Source organism: Saccopteryx bilineata, chromosome 2 (assembly GCF_036850765.1).
Source record: "Saccopteryx bilineata isolate mSacBil1 chromosome 2, mSacBil1_pri_phased_curated, whole genome shotgun sequence".
In the NCBI taxonomy this organism is placed as follows: domain Eukaryota; kingdom Metazoa; phylum Chordata; class Mammalia; order Chiroptera; family Emballonuridae; genus Saccopteryx; species Saccopteryx bilineata.
Window position 1 is genome coordinate 277,767,011 of NC_089491.1, and position 17,282 is coordinate 277,784,292.

The window sequence follows — 17,282 nt, forward strand, 5'->3', positions numbered from 1 at the left end:
TCTGACCTCGTGTGGCTGACTTGTGGCATTGTCATTTCCAATGACTGATTTTTCTGCAAGGGGCAGCAGCTTTGCTGACAAGATAAATTCTTGCTCCATGTTAGAGAGGCCATAGCTTTCCTGAGACTGTTTCCACCCAGGTGATAGGCGGAAGAAAAACCAGACAGCATCTCTCCACCAGGAACTGCAGCGGGGGCATGCAGGGGTCCCTCTAGAAAAGAAGGAACACCCCCCGCCCCCGCCGCCAGAAGCACAGAAAGATTGAAACCCTGAGACAGAAACGGCGTGTAGACTCCCAAATGGGACAGAGAAGAGAACGTGCACATGGAGACATGTCACAGTGAAACGTAAGATTGTGAAGGCAGACCATCGTTCACGTTTCCAGGAGACGGAACCACCACCCTCCGTGCAGGGGATCAGAGGGCATTGGGCGTCTCAACGAGAAGCCAGTTGTAAAACGACAGTGGCCTGATATTTTACCTCGTTGAAAGAAAAGAACGTTCCACCTATATTTCATATTCAGTCCAACTGTCATGTAAGTGAGCATAAAATATCTATTTTTCCCTGAGGCTGAAGATTTTCACGGCACGGATCGCTCCAGCAGTCTGCTGTGAGAAGGCAGACGACTGGGTACACTGGGTACAGAGGGGGTGCTAGGGGTGACCACGCAGGAAATGGTCAGTTTATTTTTGTTGTTGTTTTTGTTGGTTCTTGGACCTTCGTGGTAGTTCTAGATTACGCCTGAGAATGCTGCCATGCGAAGGGCAGAGAGCTTTCAGAAACACCTGAGAAGCACCTTTGATTTAAAGGCGGCACCAGGTTTTGCACAAGCCCGATTTGGAAACAGCAAGCCTGTTCCCATTGTATCCTGTTGGGAGTGAGAACTATGAGTTATTGTTGTGATGTGAAAAACATGAGCTTCATTGACCCCAGTGTGGGTGCCGCAGCCCGCCCCTCTCCCTGTGGTCATTTAGCAAAGAGCTTTTAAAAAATTAACAGGGGCAAAGAGTGGCAATGGTCCTCATTCAGATTTGTCTCTGGTGGTTTGTGTTTTGGTGAGCCCTTCCAACTCGGCGGAGGGCTTGGAAAGCAAAGTATCTTTTTAAAGAAAAAACAGAAACAAAAAAACTGCCTCTTCCAGACCCATGAAATGAAAGTTGACAGTGAAGCTAAAAATGACTAGAGGTCCCAGAGAGCAGGGGTTTGCTCAGAGGTGCCTTCTGTCATCGGAGCGCCTGGCTCGGCTCCTGTGTTTTAGTAAAAGGAGGGGAGGCAGAGACAGACTCCCACATGCACCCTGACTGGGATCCACCTGGCAAGCCCACGAGGGGGTGATTCTCTGCCCATCTGGGGCATTGCTCCTTTGTTCAGCAACTGAGCTCTTCCTAGCACCTGAGGCAGAGGCCATGGAGCTGTCCTCAGTGCCCAGAGCCAACCTGCTCCAATTGAGCCATGGCTGCAGGAGGGGAGAGAGAGAGAGAAAGAGAGAGAGAGCAGGGTAGAGAAACAGATAGTTGCTTCTCCTGTGTGCCCTGACTGGGAATCAAACCTGGGACGTCCACACACCGAGCTGACACTCTACCACTGAGCCAACTGGCCAGGGCCACCTTTCAAGGACAGACCATCCATACCTCCCAGAATTGTCACGGGAAGCAAAGCAAGGAGAAAGGCCACGTTGTTCACTTCGTGTGGTCAGCACATTGTAATTCCGTCAATTACAGTTCTATTCAGTTTATGAATTTTAATGCAGAAGTCGTTTGTGAAATATTAGCTTCTTGGACTGAGCGGATTATTAAAAGCCATAATCGTGATGCAGCTAAGCATTTCTTACAAACCAATGCATCTAAGCAATGTGATACCGGCCATGTTGTTAGTGTCACTCAGGCCTGTAATGTAGCGAACATGGGACAGGCCAGCACCCAGGTGCTTGGGACAGCTGTCGGAGTCTAAGCCATCTCCCCCCAGCCCCACAGGCCCAGACCTTTAGCTGTTCAGTTTCCCATATGGCACAGCATGACGCCACACCTGCTCCATCACCACTGGGGACCAAACAGGGCACTCAGGAGTGAGGAGAGCACTACCTGGGAGTCATCATCAGAAGCTCTTAAACTCTAAGCCTTGTTCTACTAGATTTAGAAATGAGTGACAGACCGGTCCCTGCCCCCCGTCCCCCAAAGGATGGACCCCACATTGTCCATATGGACACGTCCAGTCATCCATTCTGGAAACCGTCGCTGAATACGTCGTCCGTGCCTGGGTGACCGTGGGCTCTGGGGGCGGGCACCCTCCCTGTACCTCGCAGCGAGAAGCAAAGACCAAGGACTAAGCCCGGGCTGGGCTCACTCCAGGTGTCCTTCACTGACCTAGCCAGAAGCTCTGGCTCCCTCTGCACTTGGAATGCAGTTGCATCTCACATCTTAGTCCTCTCTGCATAGTGGCGGCTGTGGCCACTGTGACCCGAGAACCCAGACTACCACCACTCTGGGAGTCCAGCCACAGGGTCTGCTCCTGTTGTCTAGACAACTGGACTTTCTCTTCTGAATAAGTTGGCGAGAGAACTCCGCCCTGGGTGGGGAGGGAACCACTCTGGCTGCAGAGAAGAGAGAAGGAGCATCACAGACATGGCCTGTTCCCCACTCGCCAGGTCTCAGCTGAAAGTCTGAACTCACACGAAAACCCACGGGGCCTTCGAAGCAACTCCGCTGACCCGCCAAGAACATGCTTCCAGGTGTCCCTCCTGAGCTCACTTGGCTGCACACCGAGGGGCACACAAGGGCTACCCTGCCACACTTTGGTGGCCCTTGACACCTGGATGGGAACAGGAGCCACAGGTCCCTAAAATATCCCCACATCTGTCCCCGTACAGAGTCCCCGCCATGCTGCTGGAGGGTGGGTGCGTTGAGGAAACGGGGCCACGTCAGGGAGAGAGCGCATCCCGGGCCACATAGGGCAGGAAGGTCAGGACGGGAAAGAAGGAAGGAGAATCGCTGGGCTGTGGGGCAGGACAGGACTCGGGCTCTGGCGCAGCTGAGACCCCGCATCTGTGGGAAGCTGCCCGTCTGCCCAGTGGGAGGAGGAGGCCCACCAGGGTGGGTGGCAGTGCCTCGAATGTGTCAGGGAGAACCGTCCAGTGTCCTTGGCCGCGAGGGAAGGGGTTCAAGGCCATCGAGCTGTGTACCCGGGAGACGGTGGCTGCAGTCACCAGACCACGTCAGTCTGAATTGTGCCCACAATTCTGATTTCCAACCAGCACGTGTGGGAGAAGCAGGCGGCCGGTGAGAATGGTTCCCCACGTCGTGTCTCCTGGCTGTTGTCTTCACGTCTTCAAGGCAAGACCTCCACGTAATCGCTGTTAGAGTTCTCTAGGGACAAGCAGAGGACAGCCATGAGGCCCAGCACCCAGGAGTCCCGCTGACCAACCCTGCACGGGAAAGGGGACCTCTCCTGGGCACAGATTAGCCCGATGCCATGTCTGAGGGACGTCCACAGGGCAGGGGTGCCACGTGGTGCTTGCTTCTTTGGCCAATTTGGGTGCCTCTTTATGAGTCAGGCACCAGCGGAAGCCCCAGGCATCTCTGGAGTGAGGACAGCCCTTGTCCTAAGGAGCCCAGGGAAGGGGTGGCATTTCCCATGGTGGTCACGAGGATATGGCACTCACTTGCAAGCTGAGCATGCAGGGACAGGGTATCACACTTGCCTGGTTCTGAGGCGACACTCTGTAAGGGGCTCTCCTCTCAGATCTGTGGTTATTTCATCACTGCTGAGAGGAGCCCCCACCACCCCTGACGGCTCATCTGGGTTTGCCTACGGGCTGTAGTTCCCAGCTCTGCCCCCTGCGACCAGCTTTTTCCTGTAAGTTCTGGTGGTAAATAGCCAATGGGTCGCACCGCAGCTGAGCGCACAGGAAGGGCCTTTGTGTAATAAGGTGCACACCCTGCATGGGGAAGTGGACAGTGGTACGGGAAGGGTGGGCTCATCAGCAAGCCCTTGCTGAGTCTTGGGGAGATGACACACATGCTGCGGCCTAAAGGGAACTTCGCTGTAGACAGAACGGAATGCGTGTGGGTAACAACTGGGTTCCCAGGACTTTCTGTCCTCTGCCTTGTTCACTGTCACCTGCCACTGACAACCCCCCTGATCCCTCTCATTGGGAATGGAACCATACATCCCAGCAATGAAAGACGGTGCTACGGCCCATGTCTCAGGACGTCCGAGTTGAGGTCAGAGTGATTGTAACTGACAGTCTGTTGTGAGGTTCTTTTCTGAGAGCGGGTTTCATGGGCAGAGCCTCCGGGGCTGTGACAGGAGTGACCTCTGCCCCCAGGTTCTCTGCCGCACATAATACCTGTTGGTACACATCTGAAGTAACATGTCCCCTAGAACGACATATGTGAGCGCTCAGCAAACACCGAGCCCCACGGCTCGGGCTGTGCCTTGGGGGGGGGGGGTGTTGAAGCAGTTCTTTCTTTGGAATGTCTGCCTATGTGTCATCTGTCCCAAATCTGCAAGCTGGCTGGTGTGATGTCGGCTGCCCTGCTGTCCCAGAAGCTGGGACAGTTGCCACAAGGAGGTGGCTTTCGAAGCAGACCCAGCATGTCTGTGCTGGTTCTGATGGGAGAGCATTTACCTTCTGACCCATGGGAGAGCATTTACCGTAATCATCGTCCGGGTCCACCTTCAACTTCCTCAACCTCCGGCAAGACCTGGTCCTCTTGACTGGGTTTAGAAGGGGATACACCAGCCCTTGATTTGGTTTCTGGAATTTGGAGACCAATTCCTTTAGGTTGGAAAAGATCTGTCTGGGAGTGCCTTCTGCAGTCTGCAGAAACACAAGAGGGAGATCACTCATCGTTGCACGGTGCTGTGTGATGTGTAACATTCTCGGTGGCCCGTGAGCCAGCATGCTGGACATGTCAGCACTCAGGCCTCGGGGATCCCAGAAGTGGCACTGATGCTTGTCTGTGACTCAGCTGCCCTGGGTCAAGAGGGTTGGCCACAAAGGGACCCCAGCTTGGGCCACCCTCCTGTGTGTGCACCCAATCACGGCGAGGGCTTTTGGGGCGACTCCTGGCTGCACACGGAGAGCTGACGCCATGCTCTGTGCCTGGCTGGCCGGCTTGGCTCTCAGCGGGACTAACAGCCTTCTGATAGGAAATGCAGATACACAATTTACCTATTTGACAGATTCAGAATCTCCAGGCAAGGAGACAAGACAAAAAAAAAAAGGTCTTGATTGAAAGTGAAAATCGGCACGCCAACCTGACCTAGGTGTGTGGGATGTTGTGGGTTCTGCTCACTGCAGTGAGCCCTGGACAATTCCCTACAGGAATCTCTAGAAGGAATTTGGGAACAAAAAGAGGGTTCCTTCCTCTGCTCTCATGTGTTGAGGGGTTCTGATGCTCATTGGGGTCCTCGCATGGCGCCGTGTGGGACCACAGGAAGGAGGGGGGGTCAGAGGTCCTCTGACGTTGCAGTGAGGCTTACGTCCCTAATGGGGACCAGGCTGGTGATTCAAAAATGGAGCCACACTCTGGTGTCTTCCAATTCCCGCTTGTTTTGCAGAATGCCTGCACCTGCCACGCCTCGGGCCAGGGGTTCCCTGGCTCCTCTCTCCCCAGCTCTTAGCGAGTGGTGCAGTGGTTCTGGTGACAGCGTCCTTACCTCTGTGTGGTAATGCCCGTACTTGTCTTTGAAGATGCGGTACGTGTAGACAAAATTTTGAAACCTGTGGGAAGATGAGTGTGGGTGAATCAGAATGTTCTTCCATCCAACCCAGGTGATACTGATCTTAACCTCCTGCGTGTAAAACCTTTTCCGATTGTGGGTCCCCAAAAGCCACTGGCCATTTTTGGACCTTCTCGCTGATGGAACTGGAAAGAGACCCAGACTTTGGCAGGGGGACCCTAGTCTGCAGGGGGAAGTCTGGGCTGTGGCCACAGGGGACCAGGACAGAATTCACAGCTGCCGTGGTCTTGGTGGGTCTCTCTCTTCTTCCCTCTGCTCTCAGGGGGGATTAGCTTCCAGACGACACTTAGACCTTCCAGTTTGTTCAGTAAACGATGCTGCTATTGCTCACGAGAGATGGTTGTGTAACTAGCATAGCGGATGTTGGAGGTTTTGTGTTGCATTCTTATTTCTCGCTGGGACAGGGGCCACTGGCTGAGCATTTCAACCAGAATTTAGCCAACAGACTCAATCTATCAACTTACATGACAAGAGATACCTACCTTACCAATATTTCTCCAATCCCAAGATTTCACAGAGGAACATTTCTGTGGAATCTGAATCTGTTTAACAGCGGAGAGAGGGTCCACTATATAGTATAAGATACTATATCAAGGCCCTGGCTGGTTGGCTCAGTGGTAGAGTATTGGCCTGGCTTGTGGAAGTCCTGGGTTCGATTCTCAGTCAGGACACATAGGAGAAGTGACTATCTGCTTTTCCACCCCTTCTCCTTCCTCTTCTCTCTCTCTCTCTCTCTTTCTCTTTCCCTCCCAAAGCCATGGCTCTATTGGTTCAAGCACATTGGCCCTGCGTGTTAAGGATGGCTCTATGGAGCCTCTGCCTCAGACGCTTAAAATAGCTTGGTTGTAAGCATGGCCCCAGATGGGCAGAGCATCGGTCCCAGATGGGGTTTGCCAGGTGGATCCAAGTCAGGGTGCATGTGGGAGTCTGTCTATCTCCTTTCCCCTCATTTGGAAAAAGAAGAAAAAGAAAAAAAAATACTGTATTGATTTATAATGGCTTCCCAGGAGGAAAAGGCACACACCACGCCTCTCTCTGCTGTTAAACAGGTCCAGATTCCACAGAAATGTTACCGTGTGAAAAATGAGATTGCAAGACATTGACCTGAGGCTCAGATGAGCAGGTTGACTCCTGTGCTTGCATCTGCACCACAGAACCAAATGACCAGTGTGTTTTGACACAATGAGGCCGTCAGACCCCTGCCTACTGCCTTCAGGACAGGCGGCCTTGTCGCTGAACTGTCTGCAAGGTTCAGACCTCAGTCTTGTTTGTGGGGTTTCCTGAGACCAGAATGAGCCAGTGGGTGTCTCTGAGTCACACAGCAAGCAACCAAAGGTTTCCACAAGAGTCCCTGTCCATATGCGACAGCTTGAAGTACCCCACAGTTTGAGAAGAGGGCTCGGTAATGCCTTTTTACGGAAGTATTATTCAAATCGAGGCTCACACAAGGTCCTCACATTGCATTTGGATGATAATGTGGGTTTTTTTGAAACCCAACTATCATGCAGCTTATGTTAAATTCTTCCATAAGTGATTTTATTTTTACCCCAGACATAAAAACAGAATCAGAACAGGCTACGTGGAATGCAGCAACCTAAAATTATACAACTCCAGGGATAAGTTAGGAGATGATCTTTGTGTGAGTTGAGTTGAGTTGAATTCGGCAAGGATTTATGAGATAAAACACTAAAACCGTGATCTATATAAGAAAAAAAAATGAATAATTGGGCTTCGGGAAAACAGAGAACCTCTGTTCTTTGAAATATACTGTTAGGAGGATGAAAAGTCACAAAAGGGAAGAAAACATTTACAAATCACCTGTCTTCTAAAGAACTTGCATCCAAAATATGTAAAGAGTCATCAAGACGCAATAAGAGCCCTGGCCGGTTTGCTTAGTGGTAGAGCGTCGGCCTGGCGTGCGGGGGACTCGGGTTCAATTCCCAGCCAGGGCACATAGGAGAGGCGCCCATTTGCTTCTCCACCCTCCCCTCCTTCCTCTCTGTCTCTCTCTTCCCCTCCCGCAGCCAAGGCTCCATTGGAGCAAAGATGGCCCGGGCGCTGGGGATGGCTCTTTGGCCTCTGCCCCAGGCGCTAGAGTGGCTCTGGTTGCGGCAGAGCGACGCCCCGGAGGGGCAGAGCGTCGCCCCTGGTGGGCGTGCCGGGTGGATCCTGGTCGGGCGCATGCGGGAGTCTGTCTGACTGTCTCTCCCCGTTTCCAGCTTCAGAAAAATACAAAAAAAAAAAGACACAATAAGAAAATAAATACAAAAATACTTTCACGTAGGTGAAATATCCGAACAGGCATGACATCACAGGAGATGTGTGGATGGCAAGTGGTCACGTGAAGAAACACTCAGCATCATTAGTCATGAGCGAAAAGCCAATCAGAACCACAATCAAACACTGTGGCACACCCATGAATGTGCCTAAAATGAAAAGGACAAGCCATACTGCGTGTGCTGAGGATACCCAGCCACCATAACTCCCCGTGCCAGCAAGAATGGCAATCACTTTGGAGAACAACTGAGTAGTTTCTTAAGAATATTAAATCTAGGCCCTGGCCAGGTGGCTCAGTGGATAAAGCATCCACCTGGTGCACCAGAGGTCATGGGTCCAACACCCCCACCCCCATCAGGGCACAGATGAGAAGCAACCAGTGAGTGCACTACTAAATGGAACAACTAAGTGGAATAAGTTGATGCTTCTCTTTTTCTCCCTCTCTCCCTCTCTCTCTCAAATCAATGGGGAAAAATATTTTAAAAATACAAAGCCTGAACTGACCACGGGGCCCGGGCCCACGTACCCTTCCTATTTGCATGGGGGGAGATGGAAATCGATGCACAGACTTGGCCGTGAGTCCGCACAGGAGTGCAAGCTGTGAGGGCCCTGAGTGAGAAGACAGCATGTGACTCCTGTAACATGCACAGGTGTCTAATCTCCAGGCGATGTGCCTGAGATAAGCACAGTGATCGTGACTGCGACCTGCCGTGGGGGACATATATTATATATATATATATATGAAATTGTGACTTGTCCCTACTCCATGAGAGAGTGACCTCTGACACATTGACCACAAGGTGCAGTAAGAAAAAACTGCTGGAAGGCAGGTGATGGGGGCCTGGGGGGCTGGTAGGGGCAGTGAGGCCACAGAGAGGGCCGGGGGGTTCTGGTGGCTATGCGCCGCTGCATCTTGGCTGCAGTGGTGTTTTCATGGGAGTGTGCAAGCATCACAACTCATCAGGTTGTGCAGTGTCTGTTTTATGTCCCTGATGCCTCCATGCAACTGTAGAGAGCATCCATGATGTAAGAAGGGACAGGAGTGGGATATTTTCATTAAACCCCGGAGGGTTGAACCACACACTGAGTTTAAGTTCATCCCTTAATGTTCTCATGGTTGGCCTTTGATGTTAGATAGAAAAATAATAATAATGTTTCCTGTCTTTGCTGTTAGGTCCTCAGTCATAGGTGGAGGCTTAGTCCCAGGGTCAGAGTGACCACCGTGGGGACAACTCTGGACATGCAACAAGGTTTGAGGTCTGTGTGGCCGTTCAGTCATTTCTAAGATTTAGGTCCGTTGGTGTGTTGAAAGGTCTGTGCTTTCAGTTGTCCTGTGGAAATTTTCAACCGATGGGAGGTGTGAAAAACACACAGGGTTTTTAGGGGCCTCTTTTAAGTCTTCAGCACTGAGTGTCCAGTTGAGATAGGAAAAGGTTAAAACGCAGGTCTCTACGTTTCTCTTCCCGATGGGTGTGGATGCTACATGGTGGTTACGGGAGGTGCTGCACCCCGGTCTCTGAGCTCACATGAACGGACCACACATTAACACGTTGGTCTCATGCTGGGGCCCAGGGTGGTGGGGGAACGTGTTCAAGGTGAAGTTCTAGTTTTGTTTTAAACAAGTTTTTAAAAGTTCAGTTGAAGGCAGGGCAGCTGCCGCTCTATCATGTCAGCTGGGTGTCGGCTCGTTTCCATGCTGCGAGGAGGGGAATCCGAGTCCACAGAGTGTGTCCTGAGGCTGTTGGCTTCTGGCCTCATCACTGACCTTGGCTGCAGAGGGACAGGCTTTTGCTGGGCTAATGTGTCAGTGTGTGGAGTAAACCAGGGAAGGCTTTATCCTAAGGACAGAGTTGGGCACATTTTGAAAGGTCTAAATGCAAAGTGCTAATCGTCTTCAATCACATCAGATCCGCAGGACCAAATTGGAAATACCCTCAAGGCATGACTGGGTACAAATTGATGTACCAATCAACGGGACGCTGAGCGAACATGGAAGGATAGAGTGTTGGTTGTCTCTGACGTTGAAGGGTACCTGGGACACACTGACACGATAGGTTGCAGACTGTCATGTGTAACAGACCACTGATGCACAGAAATTCACGTACTGTGCACGGGAGGTCTGCAGACAGGTGCTGATGTACAACAAAACACATATTCCAAGGGGTGCATCTGAGATAACTTCTGCTTTTTTATTTATTTTTATGTCTTTTTTTTTTTTTTTTTACAGAGACAGAGAGAAAGTCAGAGAGAGGGATAGATAGGGACAGACAGACAAGAACAGAGAGAGATGAGAAGCATCAATCAACAGTTTTTTGTTGTGGCACTTTAGTTGTTCATTGATTGCTTTCTCATATGTGCCTTGACTGTGGGACTACAGCAGACCGAGTAACCCCTTGCTCAAGCCAGCGACCTTGGGTCCAAGCTGGTGAGCTTTGCTCAAACCAGATGAGCCCGCGCTCAAGCTGGTGACCTCGGGGTCTTGAACCTGGGTCCTCTGCATCCCAGTCCGATGCTCTATTCACTGCGCCACCGTCTGGTCAGGCTCTGCTTTCTCTTTTATACCTTTCTCTACATTTGAGAGGAGGGGAGACAGAGACAGGCTACCACATGCGCCCCCATGGAGATCCACCTGGCAAGCCCCCTACAGAGGCTGCTTTCCCCATGTGGGAATATTGCTCAGCAACCGAAGTATTTTTAGTGCCTGAGGTGAAAGCCCCATGGAGCCATCCTGAGCATCTGGGGCCAACTTGCTCAAACCAGTAGAGCCATGGCTACAGGAAAAAAAGAGAGAGAGAAAAAGAGCAAAGGGGAGGGATAGAGAAGCAGATGGTCACTTCTCCAGTGTGCCCTGACCGGAAACTAAACCTGGGACATCCACATGCCAGGCTGACACTCTGCCACTGAGCCAACCAGCCAGGGCTACATTTGACTTTTGAAAAACAACAAAAAAGACTGAATTTGTTTTTCTTCCTGAACTCAAGTCTTCCCAATGATCTCAGAATCTGAGAGTTGAAAGTAACTCTAGGGGCCTATCTTCCTCAGTGCAACCCCACAGAAGTCTGGGGCTTGGGCTCTCCTCACCGGGAGCCTCCCTGGGGCTGCAGGAAGTCCCCCCCTTCTTGTTACCCTGCATGTAGACCCCTTGCATCCCAGATAGCAACCCCACTTGGAGTCAACCGACTCTAGGCAGAGGCAGCTCCCACATCTGACACTCAGGAAGTCTACATTGTGGTGTTTTGCCCATTATTTTCTGCAGGCTCTATCTGGCTGTGTGGTCAGGTAGCATTTCCTGTCCATGGTCATCACAGGCCAACTCTCTCTGACTTCCTCCCCTTAGTTCTGTCTTTGCCACTGAGTAGTGGCACACTGCTATTCTAACAGAGCAAAGAAGAGGGGAAGTCAGAATGACGAGAGTCCACAATCAGGCTCCCTTGCTTGGGCCTTCCTGCTGTTTCCAGGTGACTGACTCTCATCCAGTGCAAGCCCGAGCTCGAACACTACTTCCTCTCGGAGGCTTTCCTGCTCACCCTGTCCTCGCATTTGAATAAAATTGTCTATCCTGGAATTAATACTCGACCTTGTTCTGTTTATTTACATGTTGGATTTCCTTGAAAAAAAAAAAGATAAAACAGGTTCTCTCTTGGACTCACTCTCCTTAGAACCTCCCCAGGCCTTGGCCCTGTATTCGAGAAGACAGGATTCACTAGAGTTTTATAAGTTTTTTTTTTTTCATTTTTTTTTTTTTCATTTTTCCGAAGCTGGAAATGGGGAGGCAGTCAGACAGACTCCCACATGCGCCCGACCGGGATCCACCCGGCATGCCCACCAGGGGGCGATGCTTTGCCCCTCTGGGGCGTCGTTCTGTTCCATCCAGAGCCATTCTAGCACCTGGGGCAGAGGTCACAGAGCCATCCCCAGCGCCCGGGCCATCTTTGCTCCAATGGAGCCTTGGCTGCAGGAGGGGAAGAGAGAGACAGAGAGGAAGGAGAGGGGGAGGGGCGGAGAAGCAAATGGGCACCTCTCCTGTGTGCCCTGTCCAGGAATTAAACTCGGGACTCCTGCACGCCGGGCCAACGCTCTACCGCTGAGCCAACCAGCCAGGGCCTATAAGTTTTTTTTTTTTAATTACAAAAGTAATACCTGTACATAAGTCACCAAAAGGGTACAAAAGCAGGTATCAGATGAAAAGAACAAATTCGCAACCTTTTCCTCTCAGAGGTTCCCCAGGTGTTTGTCATCATCACCGTGCCCTTGTGTGACAGCGGCCTATGCCTGACAGAGGCAGAGGGTCTGTGGGAGGTGATGCGTCATTGCCACGGCCCCACAGGAAGCCTCTGTGTTTACAACCGAGCTCTGTGGTCATCACCGCTCTTAGTGACCTTTCTCCTCCTAATGAGACTGTCCATCTTCCTTGGGCAGACCCCCTCACCCCACTCCTACGTTTGTACCCTGCCAGACGGCAACCCTTCCTCTTCCCTGCCTATCAGTCCTCTTTGGTGATGGAACACCTGCTTGACTTTGTTTTACAGTGGAGAGTAGTAACTATAAGATAGGTGTTCGTTAGCGAGATGTGGGGTCGCTAACCATGCGTGTGTCTCTGGCTAATGCCAAGTTTTCTTTCTCGCCCGTCAAACAGGAGGAAGGGTGCCTCGTTTTTCCTTGATCTGTAGTTCATTAGTTATGAGCGAGAGCCAGCATTATTGTGTCTTCTGCATGTTTGTGTTTCAAATAATTCCTCCCCCCCCACACACACACTCCTGGCTCCAACTATACTTTGTTTCCAACTGATTTTTTAAAACTCCTTAATTGTTCATGAAGTTTGTGTTTCTGTCCGTTGGTCAACAATCTTTTAAATTGTCTTTAACATCAGTTTTCCTTAGAATGATCTTATGAGTCCGTAGTCTTTGGTTTCTGGGTTTTCTATCTTGTTTAGAGAGGCAGGTTCCTCTGTCTCTATGAGTCTGTCTCTAAATGGTTTGTTAGTTTATTTTGCTCATTAGATTCCCACATGTGTGAAATCATAGGGTGTTTGTCTTTCCCCTGACTGGCTGATTCAATTTGGCATAAATGCCATCCTGGTCCATCCATGTTGTCGCCAAAGGTAAGATTTCCTGGAGGATGGACTGACAGCCGTCAGAGGGGAGAGGGCTGGGTGACAAAAGTGATTAAGCAAAGAAAAACACTCAGAACATGGACAGCAGTGTGGTGACGACCAGGGAGAAAGGGCAGAGGAGGGATGGATGGTAATGGAGGGAGACTTGACTTGAGGTGCTGAGCTCACAATACAGTATACAGGTGACGTATTATAGAATTGTATACCTGAAACCCGTATAATTTTATGGACCAGTGTCACCCCAGTAAATTCAGTAATAAAAAAAGGAAGGCAGATATCCTCATTGAATTTTCTTTAAGTTTTTAGTTTTTTTTTGTTTGTTTTTTGCTTAAATCTCAGATGTAACAAGTATTAAATCATTTCCACTGCAGATAATAATGTTGAGGCTTCCTTTCTGATGTTTACAAATGTGTGTTTCCTTTGACTTAGCACACTTTCTGATACCTCCTGGGAGATATGACTGATAATGAACCTCATCTCAGCACATTTAGGCCTCAGTGGGAATTCCAGCCCTCCCTCTGGCCTTCGGCTCAGGCAGTCTTTCTCTAGCGCTGTGTGGCTGGACGTGTGTTAAGTGTGTGTGTGTGTGTGTGTGCACCTGTGCAATGTATGTTTGATGGAGGGGTGCCTGTTGAGTTTTCTCTAATATCTTTGAAGTAAATTTGAGCGTGTTATGCCGTTTGTAACCTTTGACATATGAATATGTCGTTCAACCAATAATTTTCCTGACACAGAACCATACCCTTGACGTTCTTAAACTGGGCCAGACTTAAGCCCAGCCTCTTTTATGGGTTCCTGGCTGCTATCTGGTTAGTAGTTTATTGAAAATTGATAGTAAATGAAACCAGAATTGGTCTGTAGTTATCTTTTGTCCGGGTGTGTGTGTTTGGGAAAAATTGTTTTATCTTCAGACCTAGAAACTGAGGGGGGGGGAGGGGGATCAATAAAAAGAAGACAAACAACTAAAGCTAAAAACAAGTAAAGAATGTGATTGTGCAATTCTGGGAAAGAGGAGGAGTCTCCTGGCTAAAATATACTCGCAAAGTGAAAACACTCTCCACACCGCTGGGAGCTTGGAAATTCCAACTGCAGGGACGTGAGGCTCTCTCTCTCACGCCTGAGCCCCCTGCATGGTATCGAGCAGGAACCCATCCGGCCTGTTCCATCACTGATGATGGTCACGCCTGTCCTCACAGCTCCCTGATTCTAATAAGCACGCAACACATGTGGGGGGACACACTGGGTTTTAATTCCCATAACAAGTAAGCGGAAAAGTTCAGGGGTCTCTCCAAGGAGGAGATTCCTGCTGATTTCTCTACACATTGTCTTCTTGGCGGCCTGAGCAAGGCCCCCTCCCTGATGACTCTGGCCTTGAGCCTCTCCGGAAACGCCGGAAGAAGTTTCCCAAGGGCCCAAATGTAGCACAAGCACTGTCACTTGAGAAATTTGGGCCCTGTTTCCTCATCTCTAAGATGCTGGCCCTGACGGGGGGTGCCATGTGCTGAAGCCTTCACAGACCTAACAAAGCTGGACTTAGCATTGGACGTATTGTAAGTGAAGCTTGCCGAATACATGTAAAAATCGGTCTCTCGGAAAGAAATTTCACCAAGGGCCCCGGGCCTTGTCCATAGCAAGCAAGCTCTACCGGAGGGGACCTCCCCATCTGCGGTCCCCTCGCCGCCTCAGTCCCTGCAGCCCTGCCCCTCACCATGCTGCTCCAGCATTTTGTCCATGGAGACTTTCGTACCGGGACAGAGGCAGGTGGAGGCCATGGATGCACATCTGTCCCTCCCACCTCCCGGGGCAGGGTTTGCTCTGCTCACTGGGCTCACGTGGGCTGCGAAGTCAGAGTGAGACAGAAGCTCTCCTCTGTTTGGCTGTCTTCCCATTATCCGCTACACAGTTTCGAACCTTCCCAATGTCTGCTACACAGTTTCAAACCTTCCCAAATTCCACTACACAGTTTCAAACCTTCCCAACATCCGCTACACAGTTTCAAACCTTCCCAAATTCCACTACACAGTTTCAAACCTTCCCAAATTCCACTACACAGTTTCAAACCTCAACATTCGCTACACAGTTTCAAACCTTCCCAAATTCCACTACACAGTTTCAAACCTCAACATTCGCTACACAGTTTCAAACACAGGGAAGGTGAAGCTACTCACAAGACGCAGAGGCACAGGGCGCCTGGGATGGACTCACTGTCTCGCAGCAGGAAGCTGCCGTCAGCCTGCTCCACGAGCAGCACCCTCTCACAGTCCCTCTTGGACAGAGGGCCGTGGTAATAAGACAGATCCATGGGAACCCACTAGTAGCCCTGGGATCAGCCCCCAAGCCCGGGGACAGTGTGGAGGGGGAAGAAGTGGAGGCAGCTTCCTCGTCCCGGCTGGCTGATGAGATGAATGTGAGATCGTTCTGCAGACTTGTTCTGCAGACTCGGTTTCACACAATTCAGGAAATGAGAAGGGCGGGGCTGATAGTAAGTGACCAAGGCCTTTCAGCCAATAGATGGTCCGAATGTGATTTGCAGAAGTGGGTAAGAGCATGGCTGAGTACCTGGAGGGGATTGTGATGTTCATCTGGGGCTGCGATGCTGAAGTCAGATGCCCCCAAAACTGGGGTGCAGCGGGGCTGACCACATGGGCTGGTTTCCCTGCTCTGGCTCCTCCTGTCCTTTCTGAGGGAGAACACCATGGCTTATTTTCTGCTGATGCCATCTCGGACTACACATACTTAGCTCAGAGCAGGTGCTCAGAAAGTGATGAGTTGCTGAGTGAGTCCAGACATGACCTGACCCAGGAAAGGGTAGGACTCCCACAGGTCAAGTGGTGTGAAGAATGGAAACGATCAAAGGGAATAATAGAAAGCTCCTGGACCCCGTGGACAAGGCTCCTGGTCTCGGGCGAACACGGCCACTTTTACCATACTCAGCATCAGGTAGCGAGTGTAGGTGGAGGGACACCTGGGCGTGAAAGTTGGTGCAGGAACGCTTTTTCAGGTGAAAGAAAAGAGGATGTAGGCTTGGTGTGATAGACCTTCAGGTCCTTTGAAGTCTCTGTACTGTGGACAGCCATGATGTGTCCCCATGGAGAAAGACCAAGAAACATTTATCTGGCCAGAGACAGTTAACCCACTTAGACAAACCTGGTGTTGGTGACAAAATCCCCTCTGTTGTTTTCTGATGAGACATTTCTGCCTTGATCGGCTGATATTCTTGGGAACGGTGGTTTTGTGGTCTGAGAGTAAGAGTTAACCCTAGAGTCATGTCTTAAAGCCCTTTTCCCCGGCTTTTTATTTTTTTGGGAGATGCAATGGACACGTTTAAAGTTCAGGTGTACAGGTTAAGTCAAAGTGTACAATACGATGATGATCTGATACATTTATATAGTGCAACAGGATTACCACCATCACATCAGCTCACACCTCCGTCTGGCTACAACATTACCGTTTCTTTTTAGTAGTGAGGACATGTAAGATCTCCTCTTTACTGTGCCGCATGTTGGATTCCTAGAACTCATTCATCTTATAATTGGAAGTTTTTACCCTTTGACCAACATCTCCCCGTTTCCTCTGCAGCTAAATCATCCTCCGTATTGTTTGTTAATCAATTAACTATTAATTCCAGCTACATCAGCCAGGTAAGTGTACCTATAATCCAATGTCAGCTGGTGCAAACTGTTTGTGATTTCTCATCCTGCATAGCTGCCTTACTCCATCTAGAGAGTTGCTCCAAGTCTCAGGAAGAAATCTACACAAACAGGACCATGTGCTCTTGATGCTTCTTACTGCTCTTAACCCCTTCCTAACTGGGATGGCGATTTCAGCTGCTCGCTAGCCGCCGTCTACCACCACCTGGGGGATGGGTCTGACCGTGACCCTCCGGACTGCGCACTTTGGTTCTCTGGCGGAAAGCCCCCTCCTGTGTGGTTGGTGTGATGGACTGGAGCTCAGTTCATGAGAGAGAGAGAGAGAGAGAGAGAGAGAGAGAGAGAGAGAGAGAGAGATATGCTTTCAAAACCCAGTGGCTCGCAAGGGGCCTTGGGCAATTTGCTATTTCATTTCCTGGACATCATGGCAGTTGAGGAGGGAATGTTTCATGGTGAGAGAGGAAATTGAGGACCAAGCTTGGTGTGAAGCTGTCTTC

The 17,282-nt window shown here is 50.5% G+C and overlaps 1 protein-coding gene across 1 annotated transcript; it reads right to left on the reverse strand.

The window, feature by feature from the left end:
• Positions 1-1,721: 1,721 nt before the first annotated feature.
• SH2D1B (SH2 domain containing 1B) lies at positions 1,722-15,548 on the reverse strand. The gene is made up of 4 exons (XM_066255087.1): positions 15,304-15,548; positions 5,662-5,725; positions 4,654-4,819; positions 1,722-3,362 (listed from the first exon to the last, which is right to left on the reverse strand). The coding sequence occupies exons 1-4, from the start codon at positions 15,435-15,437 to the stop codon at positions 3,325-3,327; spliced, it is 402 nt and encodes a 133-aa protein (XP_066111184.1). The 5' UTR covers positions 15,438-15,548; the 3' UTR covers positions 1,722-3,324.
• Positions 15,549-17,282: the final 1,734 nt, after the last annotated feature.